The following is a 19,730-nucleotide window of genomic DNA, read 5'->3' as shown; positions in this document are numbered from 1 at the left end:
TACCAGATCAACTAAAGCTTAACAATCACTATATAAATTTTCTTTTTTCTTTTTCTAAATATTTAATGACAGAAAACTGTTAACACAGGAGGTTATGAAACACTCTCTTGAAAGCCCTGACTTCTTTGCCCTCTTCTATTTTATTCTTTTTGAAACAATTGAAACTAAGGATAAAGCTCCCAGGCAGTGGCACAGCTAAGAACAGGTTAATAAATCTGAGTTCATGTGTAATTGTAATGCATCTCCATCAGGCAGCTGACAGCAGATAGCTGAATAGATCAATTATAACATTTCATTTACATCAAAGTGATGAGATTTCTAGATAACACTGTTTACCATTTGCCCACATGGCTTAACAAGAACCATTAAGTCCTTCCTCCAGGTTACTTTGCCTCTCAGGAGGCCAAAAGGGCACCTGTTGCCCATCCACATTCACTCACTTGACCCCAGAGCTTATCCTCACCACCAAGCTCTGTTACCCACAGAAACTACATTAAGCAGCTGTCCATTACTTTTAATTTTCATTTTCAAGCTTTTTTTTTTTTTTTTAAACTCAAGCTGCTACTAAACTATTTAACTATTTTGGACCAGGAGAGTGGTAACCAGTAATGTTTCCCTGGTGTGGTGGCAAGGATTCACCCGCCCACTCCTCCACACCCTCCAACAAAGAGCTCTCCTCCGGAAACTGAACAGAAAAGTCATGTTGTTTGTTCTGCTTTCCCTGAATTTCATTTTGCTTTAGATATAAACGCTGACCGTTTTATATCTAATGCAGTCAGTTCCTCAAAGCCTGCTGATTTTAATGGTCAGCCACAAAAGATACTCTTGGATTCAAGAAGCCTCTCAATTACAAGACACTTTACTGCTACTATTAGCAGCTCAGCAGAGAACCCTAGGGCACCTTTTACATCTGCCAAAAGCTCTTGTGTCTACTATGGCAGTTTGCTCAGGTACAAGTAACTAAGTCAGTAGGGATCCGCCATGATGTAGAAGGGTAGCCTTGGCTCTGCAATAATGCCAATAGGAATAAGTAAAAGCAAATTCTTGTCACTGAAGTGATGCGATAAGCCTCTCGGTATAAATATGTAGGGAGCAGATCTGTTGAATAAGAGACTTATTTCTAGGCAGTCAACTTGTCAGAAAAGACCTTACATAATCCCAAATTCACTCCAAAACACACTGAAACCAGCATAATTGTTCTTGCTGACTTGAAATTTGACTGGCTTCAAATCAAACCCCTCAGAAAAGTATCTGCGTTGCCAGCAGCATACTTTTGTTTGAGAAGATGAAAACCACTAAATTGTACTGTGCTTTGGGTTGCCTTCTGTTCCCTTTCTACTTCAGAAGTTCTTTTCAGCTTCAAGTTTGAAAAATTACCACAAAAACACACAGAGCTGTACTAACTTGCTAATTTGTAACCATTGCTTCCAACTTCACCTTTCTCAATACCATGATCAACAACTGCTGTGAGAATATAGTCAACTCTTTCCTTTGCTCCTCCACTCGTATTTCCAAAGTTAAAAGGCAATAATACTGTTCCACCCAGCTACCCTTCTGCCTTTTGCAGTTACTGACTGAAGCATGATCACCTTGAGCACAATTTTACATGGCATTGCTTTAAGTTTTTGAAAGGTAAAACCTGCAAGTACCTTAAATCATGTCAGATTGCACTGGAATTAAGTGACCAAAGTGTTCATGGACAGCCACACGAGGAACTGCCTCCAGCTGCTAACAAACTATTTGACTGGACATGAGCGTGCCTTGGCTACTGACACATGCTCTTGGAAACTTCTCCCAAGTATATGCAAAGGCAGTTAGTGCCTTCATTTTGGGCCTTGTGCAAGCTGGAGCCTCGGTAGTTTTCTTTTTTTCTCCCTCACATTTCCATCTGACAATTGCCACTGTAGTACAAGTAGTATTGTGTTCAGTGTTCTTTGCTAGTGATAGGCTTTACAGGAACCTAACAATGGTGGGAATTTTTTTTTTTAAGCAAGAATACTCCATAACATTGCTATTCTTCACTAACAACCAGAACACCATGTTAAGGAAATTCTAGATCAAGTAAATAGTCATCTGTCCTACAATGAAGTCTGTTATGTGCTATATTCACCTGCTGATGTAAATCTGACATTTTGCTTTGACGTCATTCACAAACACAGGAATAACTTCATCAGTTCAGGGTTAGTCTCAACACAAGCTCTGCTTTGAAAAGGATTCAGAATAAAAGAGTTTGTGTACAAAAGTTAGTGGTTTTGCAAACTCTTCTCAGTAATCAAAATACTTACAGAGAAGCCACGTGCACTCCCTTAGGTGAATGTTTAAACACCTGGAAAAACCTACAGAAAATGCTGCATCCATTTCAAATGTGCAAAAGATGTCCAGCTAAATTTATAATGATTTTCATCAAGTTGGAAGTAAGATACAGGAAACAAACAAAAGAACGTCATCTACAGAAAAGCTTGTCTACAAGAAAATTATACCACATGCCAGTGGAATTGCAGAAAGCAGCTAATAACACGTGTCAAGCTTTACAGAGTAATGAATGAGAAAGCAATTTTTAAAGTTATTCTCTCTAAAGCAGATAGTTTAAGAACAGTTAGGTGTGAATTAGAAACCTTGAGTTAGGACCCTAGTGGTATGACTAAGCACAGTTATCCATTTTTCCATCTGAAGTTGGTATCTCAGTACAAATATCTAGTAAAAACAGAAATCCAGAGCACATTTGGTGCAGCCATTTCCACTCCCAGAACAGTAAGTACCCCCTAGTGCTTCTCTGCAGGGCTTCTATCAGAACTCAGGAAGTTTTGCTTCTGAACCACAGTGCTACCTTAAATCAACTGCCAACAGACTCCAGAGTATTAATTTTAAGCAAACACGTAGAAAATTCTCTGCATTCACAAGAAGCTCCTGAATTAAAATTACTAAAGTATCGATTTTGCAATTCTGATATTATGTCAGTGACAAATTAATCTCCAGACACATTGCAGAGACAGCTGTAGTGTAAACCCAGATAGACCAACTATCAGTGCTAAACTGAAAAACAGCTCCAAGTCCTGGCATCATGAGTCAAAAATCTCTCAGAGAAAAAGAAGCAAATAACATGGTTGATAAACGATCCAGGATATAAATGGTTTGGATTTCATATTAGTTATCAGGAGTATTTGTCACTAAAGGGTAGTAGGGCAGCTCCACCCATACATCTAGGAACAGTTCATGAAGATTTTCTCAGCATGAGAAATTAGGAGAGTAGCTAAAATGCTGGGCTGGATGCTGGAAGAAACCGCAGTAATATTCTACAGAGTCGAACAAGTTGCTCACAAGAAAGAATCTCTACATACAGTCCATGAAAGCGGTGAAATACAGAGCTCCATGGCTCTTTTTCAGCCACAAGAGGAACAGGAAAATTTTGCAAAAGTTTAGAGAAACTGAATCTAGTGAAGAGTCGATCTTATGAAATTCTACATTGACCATAATCCACTGAAAAGTGCACTGAATCAAGTTCAGTGCCCCACAGCAAAGACAGGCAGCTTTCTACCTGGCTTACCAAGACAAACGATCACCAACAGCCACAGTAAGAACTGCCTCACAGAGTGAGATGACCCAGTCACTAATTTGATAACTTGTGCCAATGTTTTCTGGCCCTAAGATTGATAAATCTGTATAAAGCAAACTCAGAAACAAGAAGGTCAGTCAATCAAATTTGTAGCAAACTGTTTTCTTTTTACAGCAAGAGAGATCAAGAAAGATGCAATTCAAGCTGTGCCAATTCCTAAAGAGGTGCTGACAATTAACCAGGACCCTGAAGCTGAAGGTCCCCACAGTGAGCTTCAGGGGGACTTCAGCTGAAATTGGGAACAGGAACCCACCAAGAAAATATCCATAACAGAACCGTTTCTTGAAGAATAGCGTTTCTTTTTATTTCTACCCAGCCCCATACAATACCAGTGATCATGAAATGACAGTGCTGGAAGGAATCAGGTCTCTGAAAAGCAGCATTCAGGACAGTACATACCTGAAGTTGGAGGCATGCATAAATAAGTTGGATGAGCCAGAAAGCACATGTACTGCTCAAGCCTGAACACCAAAGCGAGGGCACAAATGCGAGAGTGAAAGATGAGCCACAGATATAGAAGACAACAGTAGGACAACCTGCTAGCTCCTGCTATCTCAATTCAGCCATAGGAGAAGGTAAAATCAAACCTGTTTTGTAATGTCAGAGACTATATATAGTTTACTACTCTAGTTTCTGGGATATGAACTGTCTGAAAGGATACTCAACAGAATATATTTAGACTGCGAACCACTATGCACTGGTGCAAAATTTAAATTGGAGCATATGACATCCTTCTGTTGAGTTCCCACAAAGCCTGGAAAGACAGTGAGATGCTCAGAAATTTTCCAATCATCTATTTTTCTAAAATTCCCAATCCTTCATAATGGTTTACTACTTTCAGTGATTATTTTTTTTATTTTTCCCGTCTGTCCACCTTTCTGCTAGTACTCCATAGCAGTCTGCACAGAGCCTGCCAAGAATCTGGACCCAAGGATAGTAGTTTAGGCCTCCGCAGTACACAGACTGCCCCAGAGCCTGGGATCCCAGATCTGGTCTGCTGAATAGAGGAGTGACTTCCAAAGTAAACAGGACCCTGAACTGCAAGTGTCAAGGCCTGGTCTCCATCAGGCCTATCCCAGCTGCCCTATAATCCAAGCATCAAAAAACAATTAAAAAAAAAATATCAAGCACACAAAACAGAAGACAACTGTTCAAAGAGAGATTAAAATATAGGTAATTGTCATGCAGTACAAGACATTAAAAAAAATAATATACAAAGGTCAAGATGTGAACTAAGAGTACCTGAGGAATTCCAAATAACCCTACTCAGGACTCCCAGAAGCAATAAGTCTGAGTAGCAAAATCAGCAAGATGTTGCCCCGAAAAATAAGAGTGGAATGTACACCCCCTACCACAAACAAGAAGTAGGAGAGGAACACCAAGATTAGCTTATGTGAAGGACTGACTACGTGACTTCAGGTATCTCATTAAGTGGCCATGTCCTAAAATAAGAGTCAGCTCCAGCAAGCCAGCAGGAGAAAGAGAGTATCACCACCAGGGTTAAAAGGATTGATGGAGCTGAACATCAAAACTGTTCAGCTTATGGAAAGGAAAAGCCTGAAGGAAGAAGTGTAGGCAACTCGAGCTTCAGGAATATGTTAAAGCACTCCTGACACTGCCTCTCCTAGCAAAGAGTCCAATTAATTTCAGAAACACAAAATGCCTCATCTTACTGCTTGAGCATGAACTACACCCTCCACTATACATCTGAGCAGTAACACAAATTTCCAAGCAATCTGTAAACATACTCAGGCCACTGTTTACAGAGCTGCTACTGTTATGAGTCCTTTTATAACACCAGGATCAGCTGAGCCAGACACTTACTTGAGTACAAGCAGGCAGATCACCAAGTACTATGCCAGAGACTGCAGTCAAACATGAAAACAGGTTCCATACCACAACCACTGAAATCAGAAGTGTACATACATCAGATCTTGCTGGAACAGGCTCAAACCCAATTTACAGGCTGCCATTCTACATGGGAGACAAAGGCTCTTACTAGGGTTGATATTACATTTACAGATTAGAGCAGTTCTCACCAATTTTAGTAAGATCTGCATGCATAGTCCAAAATACTATTTATACTTATATGCTTCTCTGATGGTTGTATCCTCCAAAAGCATCCTTCCCTTTATCATGTTCCATGAATTTGAGTGCTAGCTTTGTGAACAAAACAAATAATTATTTTCCAAGAGATAAACTTAATGAGTTTGATAAACTGGCTGGAGTGATGGAATCCTGTGCAAGACATCCAAAACAAAGTTACTGTTGATTCTTGGCTCACTGAGGACTAGGAAAACCAATAAATCAAACTAAATCTAAAATAGTTTTTACCTGTGGACCTTAAAGTGTTTTCAGAAGAGAAGTACCGTTATCACTAGTTTTATAGAAAGGGAAATTAAAGCAATGAATATGAAAGAATTACTCAGTCACCCAGCAGATTAATTACAAAGAAACAAGATATTCTGGATTTCTACAGCCTTCATACTATTGCAAAATACTGATTTGCACAGAGCCAAGCCACAGAATGCCATGTAGACAGATAACTGCAGTACTGACATTTTTCCCCCCATAAAACACAAGTCCAAAAAATCCTGGATCATTTGCCTCGATGGTTCTAAAGCCACCTTCTGTAGTCCTTCCTGAAATATCTTTCATTTGTACTCCTCCAGCAACAGGCAAAAGAAAATTACATCTATTTTCAGGTTGTTCAATATCTTTCTTTAACAAAAAACTGAATATCAACAATTTAAACACATCACTATTTGTTCAGCATAAAGAACAGTTGAGTAGTATATTCAAATTAATAGGTCAAAATCTTTTCCTGCTATGTTGCCATTAATGGACAGTAAATCATGTGGCCACAGGGGTATGAAACATATCGAGTGTTCTGAGACATTGTTTCTTATGTAAGAAGTGATAACAAAAAAAAAAAAAATATTGCACTCTTAGCTATATTAAATCCACTGCATTACATTATATTAGATGAATTTAAGGCTTTGGAATAATATCGTACTTGTTGAAATTAGTAGAAATTTTGTCCTTTTCTTCAACTGGGCCAGATCCTGGTTTATTACTGTTGATTTAGTTCATCTACTCCAGTGCGTCTTTAAAGAACAAAGATGATTACAAATATAAATTCTTTAGGAAAGCCCCTTAGAGCTATTGTTGAACAGAATACATGAAGAAATCCTTTCTTCAAAATTTTGAAACAGAATGCTCTTAAAGACCACAATAATCTGATCCATTCTTATTTAAAACACAAGTCCTGCAATTGTATTTTTGTTATTTACTTGAACATTATTATACGTACATGGCATTCTTTTTAAGGTTGCTTTTCTGCTTCTGTCTGGATGGTAAAGGTTTTTTCAGCAACTCAAAGTAGGCAAATGCAAACAAAGCAAACAGAAACAGTGTTTCCCTAGACTTCCTACCATTGTAGTAACTGAAACTTAACTGCACAGGTAGCTTTAAAACATAGTGTGGTTTGATGAATAGCTCACAACTGTAGAAAAGCAGATTCCTGTTCTTTTTTCCACCAGTGCCATCTCTATGTCTCTCTCCTCTTGCAGGGTCTGTGGTCTGTGGATCAGTTGTTAAGCTTTCAGAGACAGACTCTTTCACTTTGTTTCCTCAGACCCTTGCACAATGGGGTTCTGATCTCACAACTTTTAAGTGCTACCACAGAGCACACGTTTGAGGCAGAGGGCCCACTGCTCAAGTTGATTGCACTGTTTTTACCACAGGTTGAATGGGCTCACGCAGAATTTGGCTCCTCATTAGATTGCCTCAGTGTGAGCCTGCCCAACAGATTCATTGTCTTAAAACTCTCAGACACATGACAACTAAGGCAAAAAACTGTAACAACCAACCTCTACCTAATTTGAATGGTGGTCTGGCATCCTACACTGCAAATATGCCACCGAAAGTAAGTTTTAATATGCTAAGGCTCTCACAAAAAAAAATAAATGTATTCAAAGGCAAAGACTTCAATCATCATTTCAGAAACACCTCCTTGACATCAGCAGGTGTTTTGCAAGCCAACAGACTGCACAACCTGGCCGAGAATGTGAAACACACCTAGCACTCCACATTGGTTGCTGCGCCTTCTAGAAAGTTTTTACTTTCAAACTAGGCTCACAATAAAACACTAAGGAGTTCCTTACCGTAAATCTCTCTACGTAATCTGAAACACAAAATCCTCCCATGCTCAAACGAAGGGATCTGTGCAGGGAAGATTCTTGATATAAAGTTCCCATCCTGGTTGACTTGTACGGCGGTCACCCAGGTAGCCTGCAGCCTTTTACTGAATAAAGCTGCACAGTCTCCCTGGATCTTGCTAGAATTCTGCTTGTGTGATAAACTAGGCATTTCATCTTATCTAACACTGCACCAGGCATTTCAATCATTTCACTCCCTTATCAGCAGTACTAAGTTCTATCCGTATCCCAGCAGCTCACTTCCTGAATTACTGATAACAGCTACTGTAAGGCACAGAAACAACAGAAGATGACAGCCAAATCTCTTGAGTCACTAAAGAGTCCCTTTGCATTTCTCTGTTCTTTAACTTATTTTTGTCCAATTTAACTTTGCTTTAGTTGTAATTTAAGGACAGTATGTTTGCTTCAGCCAAGCAGTGGCAAGACTGTCATTTAGCTGCTGTTTTGGTTTTTTTTTTTTTTCCAGTGACACTGATTACTGCTGCAGGACACTTGCTTTAACGTAACATGATTATTATACATGTGGACATCTCTTTTACTTCCAATTTCTTAAGCATAGGAACAAAGAGAACAAAAGAATGGACAAAAAATATTCGTCCTCCATCAGAATTCACATATCTATCTATGTCTTCAGGCGCTGTTTCTACAGTCTGATGCTATGCACAAAGTCATTCACTTCAGTCTGTATAACACCTTACAGTCAAACAAAAGTACTCACACAAGTGTATGTTGGCAGGAAGTCCATGTAGACGTATTTGTGAACCCCTAGATTTAGAATGGGTTACATTTTTTTTTCTACCTACACAGTTAAATTAATAAGCAGACATAATGCACCAAAATTATGTTCTTGCTCAAACATTTGGCCCTCAACTAATTAATTCCTTTTTATTTTGCCCTGTGTAAAATACACATTTCTAAAATTGAGTTCTTACCTATAAGATTATGTCAGTGGAGTACAAATATAAAAAGAGAACAAACAGCAAGTTGCTGGATGCCCTAAGAAGGAAACGAAGTTCTGGAGAAGTAGAAGCAAACCTACTTTCAATTTTCATCTGTGCTGTGCCTTCCCTTTCCACTCTGCCAACAAGCAGCAGTAGAATTAGCTCTGTTTGTTTACTACCTACAAGTGATCTAACATTAACCTGACTCACATCGGGCATCGGTATACAAAATGACAGCCACTCACTATGGACCTTGGAGCAGATGGACAAGCATCTCAGAGAGCAGTATCTGGGCTTAGCATGGACCATGTCCTCACTGGTTAAATCAACACAGATGCGTGTTTTACCACAGGATGAGTGCATACGCATTCTACAGCAAGCAATGAAGATAAGATACTGTACCTTTATCATTACGATCTAAGAGATGTCAGGTCCAGAAGTGTGGGTATAGATCTGGCTACCCCTCTCACAGCAAAAATGAGTGCTTTGATTCCACTTGTGTTTGTACAGCAAGATAACCAATATGCTGTTAAAAAAAACAAAATAAAACCAATGTGAGTACAGACAAAACCATTGAATTAAGGTGAATGAGGAACTCCTGCAGGGCAAAAGCCAAGCCAGAGATGGCCATACTTGCTGTGCTGCAAGTATTTTTTACTCCCTGGCCGAGAATATTTTTCAGGCCATTTAACAAACAAGTGAAAAGGCCAGGCGTTGCCTAGGGTTCAGGATGATTTTACTGCAGCTCACAGAGATGAGATAGTTCTACCAAGAGGTTAGTAGTCTAACACCCTGGTAAAGGGACATAGGCTGACCAAGATGCTGGACTTAGGCCTCCAGAAATGTGAAGCCAGTCTCAACTGCCAGACTCCTGTGTAAACTTGATCTCTGTGCCCTGACTTTTCCACCTGTAAAACTGTGTTAAACTCTTTCTAGCTCACAGAATATTTGCAGAGCTTTACAATCTCTTACTACTATTTTCCCTTTTAAAAGGCAAAACCAACCCATAAATCCTAGGTCAAAACTGCCCTCAAAATTTTAAGACTCATCAGCTAACTCCCTATAGTGGTATAGAAAAAGTGATGTCTTCGGAGCAGTAAGCAGTGAGACTGCTGCTGAGCCATTTTGCCTGGACAGGGTGAGACTGTTGCAGGTTTTTTGGCAGCACCTTGAGCAATATTCCTTGCATTTGCACAGGGAACATTATCTAGCCACCCTCAAAGGGAGAGGAGACTGTCCACATGGGCACTGAGCTCTTGAACAGGGCCTTAAGCTTTTTTCTTAACATGTAACTGATCATATGAATTAAAGACCTCTATTCTAGACTCTAAGAAAACAAATACTACAGCTATTCAAAAAGTGCAGTTCTTAATAGATGAGTCAGGAGACCCCTAGACCCAGGGGAGGGGAAAAAAATTTTTAATACATTTTTGACTTATTCCAATAGCACAAATAATCATGTTGCTACTCCAGATTTAATAAAGAGACTCTATTACTTAATGTGGCAGCAGAGGCACATACAGCATGTAAGCACCATGCCATGGGGAAAAGCTTGCATGACAAAGAGAATCCTTTAGGAAATTTGGCAAGCACTCCGGAACAAGCAATGCTCAGCCTGCAACCTTCCATTGGCAGATCTAAATACAGAACTGTAGTACAAACCAACACGTTCCTGCAGTATTTTCATTAATTAATACTAAGAATATAATTATTATGCTGATGAGCTTCACCAACTTCACCTTTTCTGCATTTTAGCTTCTGAAAAAAAAAAAAATTGAGCTTTTCTCCTCCCCATTTTCATTTCAGATCTTACAATAGTGATTCTGGACTGTGTTTTCAGAGAAGTATTAAAAGCAACAAATCAGTAGCACCTATATAGCATTAAATACACAACAAGGAAATAGTCCATTTTTCACAAAGTTAAATGTATTGCTGTGGAAAGAAAACAGGCAATGGACACAGGACTACATTTTCTTCAGTACTAGGGAAAAGTCTTGTGGATTTTACACATAGGAAAAAGAGTTTGGTGCCTTGCGCTGAAATACTAAGCGCAAAAGACAAGGCAAGTGCTCGCTTTGAGTATTGGTATTCCAGTATAGGCTTTGTAGATGTCACAAGACATCATTTACTTAGAGAACAAATGCAAAGCTTTTCCAGAAATCATGCATGTAACATCCAACAAATGAAATCAAGATCAATGTTAGTAGTATTTTAGCTTTTAGAACAGCTCTTCAAATCTGCTATACTTAGACTCCGAAACTCCTCTTCCAAACCAAGAGAGGTGTTTGACAACTAAATCAGTGCATTTGGAGTGAAGACCAAGAAAAGGAGTAAGATAATATCAAGAGGCTATTAATTATGACTAGCTTCCCCAGCCAGCTAATGACAGATATGACAACTCCTGCACTAACTGCTGAGTAAAATGAGGGGGCTCAAGCATTTTTCAGGTGACTTCTCACCTCCCAGCATCAGTTTCCATGAATTAGGAGGAGGTGCATTGATCCATAAACACATTCTATTTTGAAGGAATGGATAATCTAAACATCCTTGGCTGAAACTGTTAACATGGCAGTTAATACAGAGTATCTTCCTTCCTGAAAATAAATAAGGAGAAGCTTTAGTCCCTTGGCACATTTCTTTCACACACACTTCAGAGTTATTAAATTACTTAAGTATCTCAGAGCCTTTTTGTCATGAATATTCAGGGACAGGGAGCTACTAACACTGTTGTCAGCCAGTTTAACTCATGACTATGCCCAAAACATATAATTGAAGGTTCGCAGCTCTCTTCCAAAAGGGATTTCCATGCCCTACCAACAACTTACCCTTTCATTACGCTTCCATCCATGCAACAACCTAGAACTGAATGCCAGCATACAGGGGTGTTCCCAGGGAAACTCACACAGAATCAGCAGGCAGAGTATTGATACCAGAAATGTTCAAGTCCCCTTCTGTATCTGATCAGGACAAGTACTCAGGAGTCTGTGAAGACTTTGACTGATGAGGTGTTTTCTAAAAGCAGTCAATTCCTGGTTGTCTCTGTGCCAGTATCAGCACATTTCTAGAGCTGCTCCACTCACAATGGATTAGTATGAAAGGCCAGGTCTGAAAGCCTCCCCACCTCATTAATATTTATTTTATATTTTAAAACTCATTTACATAAGGACTCACCCCCAAGGCTAGAAGCCTCATAAATTATATTCTATTTTTCAACCTGAAATATTCACTCCTATTGTTTCAGAAGGAAAACACTGGCAGAAACAGCTGTAGGCAGGTTAATTCTGTTTAAAAGAATAGTACCTAAAGCCTTGCTTTAACTTCATTAGCCCACAAAGATTTGCACTACAACAAGTCATGCCTGCAAAGCACAAACACAACTGTCAGCAGATTTTCATTCTTTCATTATTCTGCTTTTGTTCCATCTGCCAAAGCGGGTGGTTATAATGTCTGCAGCTGAATAAACTCACTAAAGCCAACCTACCTAGTGAACACTTCAAAAATAGCTACAATCACCATGAAAACAGAGAGACAAAGTGACTCAGCATTTACTTTGTCTCCTGGCAAGCATGAGTAGATGATTTTGCATTCAAAGCATATCACATTACATAGCAAACCTGGCTTTGATGGTCATTAAAAAAGTCCAAAGGATAACAGATTCAAGCCTTCTCTGTAAGGATGAGGGCAAATTTTCAGGTAGTAGCCTTTTACATCTGTGTAGCACAGAACTTTGTTACGCAGGTCAGCCCTACAGACACCAACAAACAAATCTGGGATGCTGAAGCAGACAGCATCTGCACCCCTCTAGACTCCACTAGTGAAGGAATAAACAGCAGAAGGAAAAAGAAAGAGGAATTTTTCTAGTTTTACCTTATTCTCCTTTGCAAAACATTTGTTGTAACACAGATTTACTGTTCAACAGCCTCTTAGTTTTTAACAGAGAGGTAACCTTTTGCAAAAACCTGAAACCAAAACAATTTTACTTCATTCCTCCACTTGCCCTCAGAAAAGCCCACAGTAATAAGAAGAGTGGATCAGTCATGTTTCCCAGAAGATGGGATGAGTAGGCTGTCACTTGTACTGGATGACAGATTTTTATCAAGCTCCTACTTTGCACATGCACTATTTTGTACTTTTTATAAAAGAATTAACTCATACTTTCTTGCCTACTCTGAGGATGCCACAAGCACAGTTGGTAATTACAACCTCTCATTTCAATGGTTCATTAACTAGAAAAGACATCATTTCGGTAAACCTCATAAAGCACACATGCAGCACCAAAATTATACATCCATTGAATATACATGTGGAAACCAGATTTACAGGATCCTTTACATTTGGGTTTGAAATTCAGAGGTAAGTATTTTAGATGCATTTTAACTTTAGCAGTCTGGATTGCTGACTTTTTTTTTTTTTTCCTCTCTAAATCAGTGTCCACTAACTAGGTTCATTCTAGTCTTCAAAAACCTTTTTTAAAAGATGTTTCCTCATTTCGAATTGGCCCTGAAAAACAAGGCTTAACCCTCTTGATCCCATTCCCAGTGATGGCAGGGGATCTTGTTCATCTTCCACATTATGTTTGAATCTGTTGCCCATGAGAAAAGCCCAGTATACTCACAAGCAAGAATACAGATAAGGAAGGCCAAAGAACACAGTGGGGAAAAAAAAAAAAAAACACAAACAAACAAACAAAAAAAAACAAACCCAACAATATAGCCTCTGAAGAAATAATTTCTCAAACCACTGTAAAAAGTAAAAAGGAACTGCTCAAGTGTGAGAGCAGCTTGATCTGTATTATCCTTACTTCTCCTACAAATGCAGCACCTACCTAGTCACTTCTCCCTTGTTCTCCAAATTGCCTTGCTCCTCCTCACATCTCCAGAAATCTGAGACACGCGCATTGTTTTCTCCACCATGATATCCTACAGGCCTCCATTTGTCTCTCCCAACTGCCTTTACACACTCATCTTTAATTCTCATCATTATACCCTTCTCCGTTGTCTAGCTAAATCTAGTTTTCCTTTCTTCTACCTTCACCATTCCTAGCCTGATCACTCTGGTCCCTGCCGCCTCCTCATATCTGGAGTGAGCTGCAATTACCTTCCTCCCTTTGCTATATAAGGAAACTCCACTGCAGCTATAACACTGGCTAATAATGAGAACTGCATGCCTGAAATCCCAGAAATTGAGATTAATGTAATCATCATGCAATAACAGTCTCCCAGTGGCCTTTTAAGTCATTGTGCTTTTGAGTATTACTGCAGTCATAAAGAGTGCAGGCTGTCAAAAATCCCTTAAAATATCACAGCTTGATCAGCAAAGAAGCAGCAATAAATTGACAAACAGCAAACAACAAACCCAGAAATAATTAATCTAATATAATCCCAACCCACCTCTTAGTCTCACAAAATATCTATATGTAATTTTTGTGACTTTCTCAGATTCACCATGTTTAAGTAATCAATCTTCTTGTTTTCCCATGAATGCATTTGTAACATAGACATTCAATATAGAATGAATCCCCTGCTCTTTTCCATTTGCTGTATTTATTCTTGATCTTTTTACAGTTGGTAGCAGTAGGATTCTGGTAATTTTGTTTTCAAGTTTTAGTAATACATGAACAATCTAATAAAGATTTTAAAAGAGAAAACATGAGACATATTTTCCTATGTACCATTGCCATCAGTCTCAAAATTAGAATTGCTGAACAGTATCTGTTTCCTCTTCCAAACTTCGTACTCCTTTAACCTTTTTTTTTCCCAGAACTACATTTAGATGCATACGCATGAGCTGTACATAAACGTGAACTTCGCTGTTGCTAAGTAACTGTGTGCCAGCAGATAGCACTGTGAATGTTGTAAGCAACATCATACAAGTTGCCAGGTTCATAATTTGGTCAGTGCCAAGAATTGTAAGCTAAATATTTTGTATGAGATTCTCAATCTTTTGAAAAACAGGCATGAACAACCATGAAAAAAAAAAATACACTGAGAAATTACTAGACTCATATGTAATCCTACACACTGCTCCTTCCCCATCAGGGGAGTTTGGTATTTCTTCAGAACACAGCTATTCATATTTATATAGATTAGGTTTCTTCCTCAATTTCCATTCAGCCCATTATTCACTGCTCTGAAGCACTACTTTCAAAACATTTGTCTATATCAGTGTTAGAAAGACATGACCATTTTAATTATTCAGTTAAATAAATAACTTGTTTTAAAAGTACCTTCTTGGAAACCTTTCATTGGATGTCAAGACTTGTCATAGTAAAAAAAAATGAAACAAAACAAAAAAACAAACAACCCACCCCCCTCTCCAAAAAAAAAAAAAACACACAAAAATCCACAAACCTAAAACTAAACTCTAACGCTCACCTTCAAATCTCAGGATGGATTTGTCCATTCAGTTAGGTAGAGAATTCTACCTGTACAATTTTTATTTATACATTTTCTTAATTTATTTTGTTTCTTCTTTTTCAACAGAATTAAGAGGTAAAACTACAGGATCAGGCTCTGCATCAGTACTTGGCCAAGACTCGATATATCTTAATGTCTTAAGCATTTCATAACTTATTGTAGCATTTTTCATTCTTTCGAATTGCTCTGTCTTAAAGAACAGAGAGATTTGTTACTTTTTCAAGAGAACAGGAAGTAATCATTGTCCGCCACTGTTTCAGAAAGCTGAAGTAAAAAAAACAATTATACCTTAACCCTCATTCTACAGTAACATAAGTTCCTGCATGAATTTTAAGAAATAGAGCCTTGCATTTCTAGCTTCATTCATTCAAGGTTACACATCAACTTTTCATAGTTTCAATGCAGTCCTCCAGCTGCCTGTTTCATGCAAAATAAACAGATACTATTTTCAAGAGTTTCTTACACTCATGCTTTTTCTGTAACTTCTGCCTCATGTTCAAGACAACCTGTACTACCTTCAGGACACTCTGTGTGGTTTCACAAGATAGATTTAATACCCAGTGCACCTCTCGTGCATGTTATGACAACACTAGATCCAAAGATTCATGAAGTAAATCTAAACACTAGATCTAGAGATTCATGCTGTTAATAAATGGTATACCTTTAAGAAAATCACCCTTTAATACATCAGAATTATTTTAATTTATTTACCAAAGAGGTAAACTCCATCAATAAACATTACTTTCAAATACATTAGACTACTGTGCAGTGCCAACAAAATCAGTGTTCGGGCTCAGTATCATTTATTCATTTTACTGAAAACTAGAACTTCTGGTTCACCTCTTGCTCCAGCTAGTTCAGCAACCTTCAATGAAACACTTCTTTGCCATTGTTGAGGATCAGGACCTGGGGCCCAGACCACCTACACAGCCGGCTCCAACCATGGACCTCATCATTACACATGCTCGCACATGCACACGCACACACACACACAATCTGCTCCACAACTCCCCCAAATAACGCAACTCTGATCTCAGTCTGAAGGTTTTTCTTTATTAGCAAGATATTTCCAATAAAAATATTCAATAGCTGTTTATTCCAAGACAAAACAAAAACAACTGAGACTTGGAAAATTGCCAGACTATTAATGTTTGTACTCCTGGTATCTGGAACATTCACTGTTCTTAACAGCATTTTATGGTCTTCAACGCTGTCCAGGATTAAAAATAGAATTTATTTCTTAACCCTTATGGCAAAAATAAAGACCAAGTTATGATTAAGAGAAATAATGCATAGTAGTTGACCAAAGGCAGTAAACTTACATTTTTAAGATGGAGTTCAGGTTCCACGTACAAAGCTAAGAAGCACCAAGAAAAGCAGTTTGTGCGGGGTGAGGGGAAGATGAGGGATGGGTAACTGACATTTTCCTGGGGGATATGCTGCATGATGACACCAAATGATTCATAAGAACCATGTTTTGACCTTGAAATTAAACAACTTTGGTGAAAGCAGGATGAGGTTTTCTTCTGGGGGAAAAAAAATACACATTTTTATGGTTTTCCAGTGCCTTCTGCCTAATCAACTTCTTGCTTTTTCCTTAGATTGCACATCCCAATCAACAGTTAGCAGCTATGAGCAATCCCTTTTAAAGTAAGATCAGAATAAAAAAAATAAATAAAAAAACCACTCCACTACATAGATGTACAGATACTTTCAGTTCATTATGAATTCCCAATATCTACTGAAATCTTGCAGTGTATTTCTGCAGTGTCTGATCAACAAAAGGCAGCAAAATTGAGCACCATCTCAAAACTGCTTAATCAGATGCAATTTTAGTGCAGCCAGACTGTTAGAATTCTGTAACTACTACTGAGTTTTGAAAATGACAGCCTAAAAAAGAAGAAACAAAAAGTATTATTCTACTACTTATTAGAGCTGTCTTACCACCACTGCTGCCTAAATGGCAACCTCCAAAAACGATAGACAAATAACTGTGGAAGGCAACATCTTGAAATGTTATGGTTAGATTCACTAGAGGTTATTTGCCAGAATCCACAGTGCGATAAAAAAGTAGGAAACCTACTACAAAACACTGATGACATTGTTAATACTTCGAAGGACAAATTGTTTTTAGACTCACCTGAAAGCATTGGCTAAACTTGTTAACATTTGCTCTGCTGTATCTTCATAATAAACAAGAAACAAGGCACAGCTGGAAATCTATAGAGTGAAACAGTTGCTACTGAAAGCCCAACACCTGCTATAGGTACTGGTGGTCCTGCAGACCAAGCACCCACTAACAGTTGAAGAATGTCTTCAAGGTCAATTTTTTGCAAAAGGAAGCTACTTCCTGCTCCCCAAGACCATTCCATGGTACAAACAAAGGCACTGGAAGTAGATCCTATCATGAGATTTGTTTGAAATACACACTCCTAATCCAAACAAAAACACTTGCATAGATGCACCCAGAGATACAAATTACACCAGTAATAACTGCAGATGTTCATGAATGCAGAGGAATCGTATTCCGGAGAACAGCAACTCGGAAAGACTTTAAGGCATCTTTCTGGTTACACTGATCAATCACAGATTATCAATGCCTTAAAGGTTATCAGTATCTTAAAGAACAAAAGTCAAGCACCATGTCCAGTTAGGCAATAAGATACTAAGCATCCTTATTAGTATAGTCCAAGATACAAGGAACAGACACAGTGCTGCCAGTAGCCTACATCAATCACTGTTTCACTCTTAAAAAAACAACCCAGAAAAACTCAAAAAAAATTAAAACCACTATGTAAAACAAACCCAAAGACCTTGTCTGGGACCTGATACTTGAAGCAAGTCCCCCAATTCTAGTTTCCCTCTCTGTAAATCCTGCTGCCTAACCACAGGGTGATGATAATCTGTGAAGTATTCCCCAACACTTTTCTTCATCTTCAACCATAACGGTATTAGAGTGAAAATAATAGGAAAACCAGAGATGTTTGTAAAATTTGACCAAAGAAAAAGCTTACTCATATAGGACTTCCAGGGGAAGTGAAGAAGAGCTTTCTTAAAACATTTTTTATTCAATTACCAATTGGATGTTCAGAGTTCTTTGGTCTTGACAAATTACTCACCTTTACTAATTTTCACAGCTCAAAGGCTAACATCCCACACAACTGATGAAGCCATCTACTTTCAGTGCAGATAGCCAATAACACCTATTACCAGCATTTTAAGCTCCCCTGCTAGATATGAATGAGTGATGTTCTAAAGAAAAATAATCCTTCAGTGTACTTTCACTGAAAACCGAATACTATGCTCTTCCTAGTACTAATAGTAAGAATGCGTGCGTAGACAGTAACTGTCTTTAGAATAAGGCTGCCATCTAGCAGCAGACTACAGTAAACGCAGAGAAATCTCAATCCGGAATTTGAACTGTGAACCTGCATGATGGTCTGACACACTATTACACAGACCTATAAACACTGGAAGCAGTTCTTCAGAAAAAAAAAGGGGGAAAGTAGTGGCAAAAAGCAGAACTTGCTATATGGTGGTTTATAAACAGACAGTTCTCCAGCACAGTCCTAACCTATTCAGTTCACAACATACAGTTTACCTAGCCTAGTAAGTCAACATGTAGAGGCAGTATAGAGGCAGAATGGTATTTTTGTGGTGGTGATATAATTGATCTTCTTTAAAGTTAATTTAAAAAACTGCAGTCTAATTCACTTTTTCTGAAAGACGACTATTTTTCTGTACAAGGTCTTATGCTACAAAATGCAGTGAAACAAATTAAGTTAGACTGAACCACAAAGACATTCAAAGGCAGGGCCTAAAATCTTATACCGGAACTAGTCACACAAAAAAAATTTTGCATAAGCAACTTCCTGAAGTGTTACCATATTTATTCTTGCTTCTTTGAAACTATGCAGTTCCCAAGAAAGTCAGAGCTGCAGTACACAGAAATTTACTCTCTCATCATTTAGCTGTCACTGACTTTATTTTAATTTCATAGACTGAGAGCCAATACATTTCACAACTATACTCCACAGTGATTTGCCACAGCATTTCATCCATTGATCATATCTAACAACACAAAGAAGGCGCTCTTGAGAGGCCGTCATGTTGATGCCTATTTCACACAATGAAGATGCTTTCCAGTTTGGTCACTGAGTATGTTCCAAGAAATCTGTCTGGGCATACCACTGCCAGAGTTACCGGGATTTTTGGAAGATGCTCAAGTGTCCTGTCTATATAGGAAAGAATGGTTTTTTTCTCGTTTGTGGGAAAAGAAAGCCAGGACTCTTGCTTTGCAAGATCCACTGCCAAAGAAACCACTCTCTCCCTAGGACATTTTCAAGGCCACCTGCTTCCATCACAGCTTTCTCAAAGAAACTGGAAACCAGCAGGGGAAGAAAAACAGCATGACGACAAGTGGGAAAGAGCTGACAGCTGAGAGCTGGGGAAGACAAAGGGAAGAAGTACATAAATAGAATTCAATAACCACTGTTTTGAGAGTATCCACCAGTGAAAGAAAAAACAGCCTCGTGCTTTT

The 19,730-nt window shown here is 38.5% G+C and overlaps 1 protein-coding gene across 5 annotated transcripts in view; it reads right to left on the bottom strand.

The window, feature by feature from the left end:
* Positions 1-19,730, bottom strand: part of MYLK3 (myosin light chain kinase 3) — a 47,004-nt gene that overhangs the window by 25,575 nt on the left and 1,699 nt on the right. For 2 of the 5 annotated variants that reach the window (XM_032998070.2, XM_042797493.1), the window contains 2 exons: positions 11,234-11,368; positions 9,177-9,300 (listed from right to left, as the gene is read on the bottom strand). The exons of 1 other annotated variant lie outside the window; for it this stretch is intronic. In XM_032998070.2, coding sequence (XP_032853961.2) covers positions 9,177-9,185 — 9 coding nt within the window. In that variant the 5' untranslated portion in view covers positions 9,186-9,300; positions 11,234-11,368. Of the gene's footprint in view, positions 1-9,176; positions 9,301-11,233; positions 11,369-11,599; positions 11,705-19,730 lie in introns of those variants that run through there. 2 more of the 5 variants (XM_032998075.2, XM_032998062.2) reach the window with 2 other exon arrangements.

This window comes from Tyto alba, unplaced genomic scaffold, assembly GCF_018691265.1.
Source record: "Tyto alba isolate M040663 unplaced genomic scaffold, T.alba_DEE_v4.0 Super-Scaffold_26, whole genome shotgun sequence".
NCBI lineage: Eukaryota > Metazoa > Chordata > Aves > Strigiformes > Tytonidae > Tyto > Tyto alba.
This window is presented reverse-complemented; position numbering and strand designations above follow the sequence as displayed.